This window comes from Pseudophryne corroboree, chromosome 5 (assembly GCF_028390025.1).
Source record: "Pseudophryne corroboree isolate aPseCor3 chromosome 5, aPseCor3.hap2, whole genome shotgun sequence".
NCBI lineage: Eukaryota > Metazoa > Chordata > Amphibia > Anura > Myobatrachidae > Pseudophryne > Pseudophryne corroboree.
The window spans coordinates 137,094,180-137,100,225 of record NC_086448.1 but is presented as its reverse complement, the minus strand read 5'-3'; the positions used below and the strand labels follow the sequence as shown (position 1 = coordinate 137,100,225).

At 39.0% G+C, this 6,046-nt stretch overlaps 1 protein-coding gene across 2 annotated transcripts; it reads left to right on the top strand.

Annotated features, from left to right (window-relative positions):
- Positions 1 to 2,161: 2,161 nt before the first annotated feature.
- LOC134928859 (twist-related protein) lies at positions 2,162 to 6,046 on the top strand. Of its 2 annotated transcripts, none has more exons than XM_063924812.1 (2): positions 2,162 to 2,877; positions 5,380 to 6,046. In XM_063924812.1, exon 1 carries the CDS (start codon positions 2,340 to 2,342, stop codon positions 2,838 to 2,840), a length of 501 nt encoding a protein of 166 aa, XP_063780882.1. In that variant the 5' UTR covers positions 2,162 to 2,339; the 3' UTR covers positions 2,841 to 2,877; positions 5,380 to 6,046. The 2 variants fall into 2 exon arrangements, with proteins under 2 accessions (XP_063780882.1, XP_063780883.1); XM_063924813.1 differs by having other exon boundaries at positions 2,162 to 2,747; positions 5,380 to 6,045.

Below are 6,046 nucleotides of genomic sequence, written 5' to 3'. Positions count from 1 at the left end.
CACTTACTGACTGAATCATTAGTCTGACGTCATTAATGAATATCTCCGATTTCTGTTATCCCAACCCCCCACCAGAAGCTGCATAATTAGAGCTCTAATCTGCATTACAATGTGCATATGTCAGACGTAAACAGGACTGTGCCTATTACCTGATATCACTGATCCATTCCTGAATGACACTGTGTATTCTTACATTCTGCTTTTATCTATCTATCTATCTATCTATCTATCTATCTATCTATCTATCTATCTATCTATCTATCTATCTATCAAACAAGTGGCAGCTATACCAGTTCTAGTTGTGTTAGTGAATGCAATAGTTTATATCGAAACATAATTATATCACGTAAAATGAACCAAAACAGCGTCAAACAAATCCTAGCATGGCAAATAGAGCGCGCTGGAACTTGTAGTTCCACAGCAGCTGAAAAGTCACAGGAATCCTGGGTCTAGTATACATGATGGAGTCATTTACATCGGTCCCTCCCACTAAGAATTGTGCATTATATACGACTGTACAAACCACAGGTATGGTCTTTCTGCAATAGAGAGGAAAGCCATAACACATACTGGGGAAGGGACCATTGCAGGCCCTGCGGGTAGCACATATGTTTTGTCACATGTATTTACTAATACCTATATATTGTGTGATGATAAAGAGAGCACGAATAAAATAAATCAATATAATAAAAATGTTTGCAAAGAAAATCTGGACGAAGAGGATACTCTGCTGTAAGGAATGAGCAGCCTGGTGTCCCCGTAGCCTGTGTCAAAAACAATTAACAGTACTCACTGCTCTGACTTTGATAAAGTAGGATCTCATATTTCCGTTTCGTTTTTTTCCTCCCAGCCCCTTTTCTTCCTCTTCATTTGATCTTGTTCACAGATCTCGTACCGAGCTTAACACGTCCAGTGCCTCTGTAATGTTTCATTTTATAGAGATGATATTTTATCAGTGCAAAGTAATGAATGACCAGGCTGTCTGATCGTCTTGCAATGTCGTGTGCCACACTCAGCATCAAGTAGACTATTGAAGTCAACTGTGTCTTATATATGCAAATGTATAATAAAGCTTAAATGGATTTCTTCTTTAATTATGTTTTTTTTTTTACAATGTGATTAGAAATTAGATATTAATATATTAATACATATTACATTATTAATGTGTATATATATATATATATATATATATATATATATATATAAAATGTAAGATTTTATTTTACAAAACAGGTTAGTGCACCCGTCTTTATTAGATAGATAGATAGATAGATAGATAGATAGATAGATAGATAGATAGATAGATTGATTCATGATCCTTACCTTTCATAGTCATATTAAACTATGAATACCAAGAGGCAGTCCTTTTAGAGTACAATTGCATTATTATTATTATCTGCAAAACAATGAAATATTCTAGATTCAAAGAGTTCGGTAAAGAACCAATTCTGGACCACTACAGAACAAGCTTAAAATGATGGGAAATACCATGCAAACTTAATTTTTGTTGATCAAAGCCTTGATCGCTAATCAGGGCATTTATTGTGCCGAAAATATAGAAATGGATGAACAATAGATTAAATGAGCAATTATTGCTGGTATTAGTCTATTTCTTTACTTCATTCTGAAATGAAGAAAACAAGCTGCCTAAAGAAAGGAATGTCAAATTGTGCAATCAGGTTTCTTGGACGATGAATTTACATCCATGCATTAACCCCCTGCCTGCTAGGATCTCCTTGCCTCTCTGCTCCTCCACCAAGGAAAGGGTTAATGGTGCAAAAAGACAGAATTACAATTAACACAGATTGCTTCCCCCCTTCCAAAAAATAAAAACCTCATGCAAGTTCCAGCCTATTGATGTCCCGATTAGCCTGTAGATCTGAAGGAAACACTTCTTCCAGATCACACAGCCACATACGTTATGTGTCCCAGGTGAATGCAGAAAAAGGGATTATTTAGTAGGATTTATTAAGAAAATATCCCAGGGACGAATGGCATAAAAAAAAATGTTCTTTCTTCCTTTTTTTTTTTTTCTTAGCGGAAACCTAATAAAAGTTGGAGAAGGGGATGACACTCCCAGTGACGTAAAGGGGAAGGCAGATCAGCCAATGGGAAGCTCCCCCCAAAATCCTTCTGCCAGCAAGAAATATAAGAGCTCAGAAAAGTTTGCATCCACTCAGAAACACGTTGGCGCCTGGGGACACAGCGACAGGGCTGGGCTTTATGTGTGGATGCAGATACTGCCCCCCACCTTGGAGAAGGCTGATTCCTGGGGAGACCGGTTGGGACAGTCCCCTTCCCTCTGCCCGGGCTCTTTCTCCCCATAGTGCTGGTGGAAAATGATGCAGGGAGAGTCCAGCTCCCCGGTTTCCCCCGTGGACAGCTTGAGCAACAGCGAGGAAGAGCTTGACAGACAGCAGAACAAACGGGCATGCAGAAAGAAGAGGGCCCCTAGGAAGAACCCCGAGGACCCAGACAGCCCCACCTCAGTGAAAAGGAACAAGAAGGCCAGTAGCACCGGCAGCAGCCCCCAGTCCTTTGAGGAGCTCCAGACCCAGAGAGTCATGGCCAACGTCAGGGAGCGCCAGAGGACCCAGTCCCTCAACGAAGCCTTTGCTGCCCTGCGCAAAATCATCCCCACCCTGCCCTCTGACAAACTCAGCAAGATCCAAACCCTGAAACTGGCCTCCAGATACATAGACTTCCTCTGCCAGGTCTTACAGAGCGATGAGCTGGACTCCAAAATGGCAAGTTGCAGTTATGTGGCCCATGAGAGGCTAAGCTATGCGTTCTCAGTGTGGAGGATGGAGGGAGCATGGTCTATGTCTGCATCTCACTAATAACTTCTCACTTCTCGCAGCAAAGACACACACACAGGTAAGCCCCTCTTTCCTACCTCCATGTCCCCACCCTGAGGGCACTGTCTGGGGGCTGAGGACGCTTTACCCCATGCCCCTATCCAGCATCCGTGCGCAATGTTTGGAGACGCACAATACTTAGGTTAGATCATAGGGAAGGGGCCTAGGAAAGGGATAAGGGATCTTAATGAAACAGGGAGGGGGGAATGTAGTGTACTTCTGCAGCTCTGATCAGAGCTTCAGCAACACGCCAGGCAGACATTGCTGTCATTTCTGCATCACTGCCTGTGGCTACAGCTTTTATTTTCATTACAGACCCTTTCATTTCTGGGACCTGGAGCCTTTACTGCAGAGTAAGAGAGTTATAATGTAGTCAGTAACTACTGCCTGTCTCTGGTATTGCTTCATGTAACTTGTGCAATACTTTATTTACTCCATACATTTTCTGTAGCAGTCCATTAGATATATAATGGTTAGCAACCCGTTATTTACATCCTCTACACATACAAAACCATTACCTACATCCTATTCACTATATACAAACCCGGGATCCCTTTACATCCTGTGCTATGTACACAAACCCATTATTTGCACACTATCTGTAACCTGTATTTACATTCTACACATTCTATAATAAACCGTTATCTTCTCTTTCTACACTTAGCTAACATATACATCCTTCTATCTCCTATTCCTTTCCAACCCGTTCTATACATCCTATACTCTCTATAGTAAACCGTTCTGTACATCCTATACTCCCTATACTAACCCGTTCTGTACATCCTATACTCCCTATACTAACCCGTTCTGTACATCCTATACTCTCTATAGTAATCCGTTCTGTACATCCTATACTCTATAGCAAACCGTTCTGTACATCCTATACTCCCTATACTAACCCGTTCTGTACATCCTATACTCTATAGTAAACCGTTCTGTACATCCTATACTCCCTATACTAAACCGTTCTGTACATCCTATACTCTCTATAGCAAACCGTTCTGTACATCCTATACTCTCTATACTAAACCGTTCTGTACATCCTATTCTCTCTGTTAAACCGTGTTTTGTATCATCTCTATACTAAACCGTTATTTGTATCCTATACTAATCTGTTATGTAGATCATGTACTCTGTATACTAAACCGTTACGTAGTACATCCTATACTCTCTATACTATAGCGTTCTGTAGTACATCCTATACTATACCGTTCTGTACATCCTATACTCTCTATACTAAACCGTTCTGTACATCCTATACTCCCTATACTAAACCGTTATGTACATCCTATACTCTCTATACTAAACCGTTATGTACATCCTATACTCTCTATACTAAACCGTTATGTACATCCTGTACTCTGTACTCTAAACCGTTATGTGCATCCTATACTCTCTATAGTAAACCGTTCTGTACATCCTATACTCTCTATATTAAACCGTTCTGTACCGCCTATACTCTCTGTACTAAACCGTTATGTAGATCCTGTACTCTGTACTCTGAACCGTTATGTGCATCCTATACTCTCTATAGTAAACCGTTCTGTACGTCCTATACTCTCTATAGTAAACCGTTATGTACATCCTATACTCTCTATACTAAACCGTTCTTTAGTACATCCTATACTCTCTATACTAAACCGTTATTTGCTTCCTATACTCTCTATACTAAACCGTTATGTAGATCCTGTACTCTCTTTACTAAACCGTTATGTAGATCCTGTACTATCTGTATCAAAACCTTATTTATATTGCTATACCCAGTATACTTAGTCATTGGTTACACCTATACTCTTTATGCAAAACCTTATGCATATCCAACACTCTCAATACTAAACCGTTTTGGTACACTTTCCATACTAAATCTTTATTTATATACTATGATGTCTATACTAAACCATTATGCACATCTTATACTCTCTATACTAGCCTATTATGTACATCCTATACTATCTATACTAACTCATTATATGCATCCTATACTCTCTATATTAAACATTATATTCAGCCTATACTCTCTATATTAACATTATGCACACCCCATACTTTCTATACTAAACCATCATGTACATCCCATAGTCTCTATACTACACTGTTTTTTATATCCTATACTCTCTACTCTCTTCTAAACCGTTATGTCCATTCTCTGTTAGACCGTTATTTGCATCTCATACCCTATGTAAGTGGTATGTACACCCTATAACCTATCTAAATTATTACGTATATTATATCCCTGTATGTTTTTATGTGCAACCTATCCTCTATTATTATAACCATTATTTTTAACCTTTACTTTCTCTACTAAACTGTTATTTACCTCCTATACAGTCTATACTTATCCTTTACTAACCCGATTCTTCGCCTCAGCCCCACCAGCTGTATGTGGAGGTTCTCCCTACAGCTCCTATAGGAGTCAGTATATCCTCTTTGCCCCTATTTCTGCTGTCAGCATATTTATAGGACCCCAACATTGTGGCAACATAAAAGCTATAACCCATGTGTGCATGTTCTCTCTTCCCAGATGAGACTGTTTCCAATGGATGAGGAAATGGACTGCCTAGAATCCGAAGCTGGATACCTATAAAAGCCAAATAAACAATCAGGGAGGATTTCCATCCATTGGAAGAGATGGCAGACAGGGCGTGGGGAGCACTTATAGAAAGGACGCAGGCCTGGGACTAGTGACCACACAGCAGACTGATGATTGCAGGGTCACCACTACATTTTACATTCTGAATCGAGTCTGAACAATCTCTAAGCTGTATTTTTTGACGAAGAATGTTGGAATTTTCCTATTTTTCTTTTTTTTTTAAGTTGCATTTTTTTTTATTATTTTTTTATTGCATGCATTCCCACCAGTCGTGCCTTTGAAGCCACTTAAAAGGAACGTTCCCCATTCTTGAACGCTACTAATGAAACTCAAAATATGTTTTTTTTATAGAAGAGAGAAAAAAACAAACTATTTTTGTTATTTGAAAACTTGGTTCAGAAAACCCTTCTGATATTACCACCGGCTGCATCTGTTTTTGTTTTGTTTTTTCTTTGTTTTTGTTTTTTTTCCTCAATTTATTTCTCTGAGATACAAAGTAAACAATTTATTTATTTATTGATCCGTGTTTTAAGAAAAATGCAGCTAGATCGGGTGTCTAATTGCATTCATATTTTTATGGTTGTTTTGTAAATATCAT

Coding starts and splice junctions, on each gene's coding strand:
- LOC134928859 (XM_063924812.1), top strand. CDS start 2,340: ATGATGCAGGGAGAGTCCAGCTCCCCGGTTTCCCCCGTGGACAGCTTG.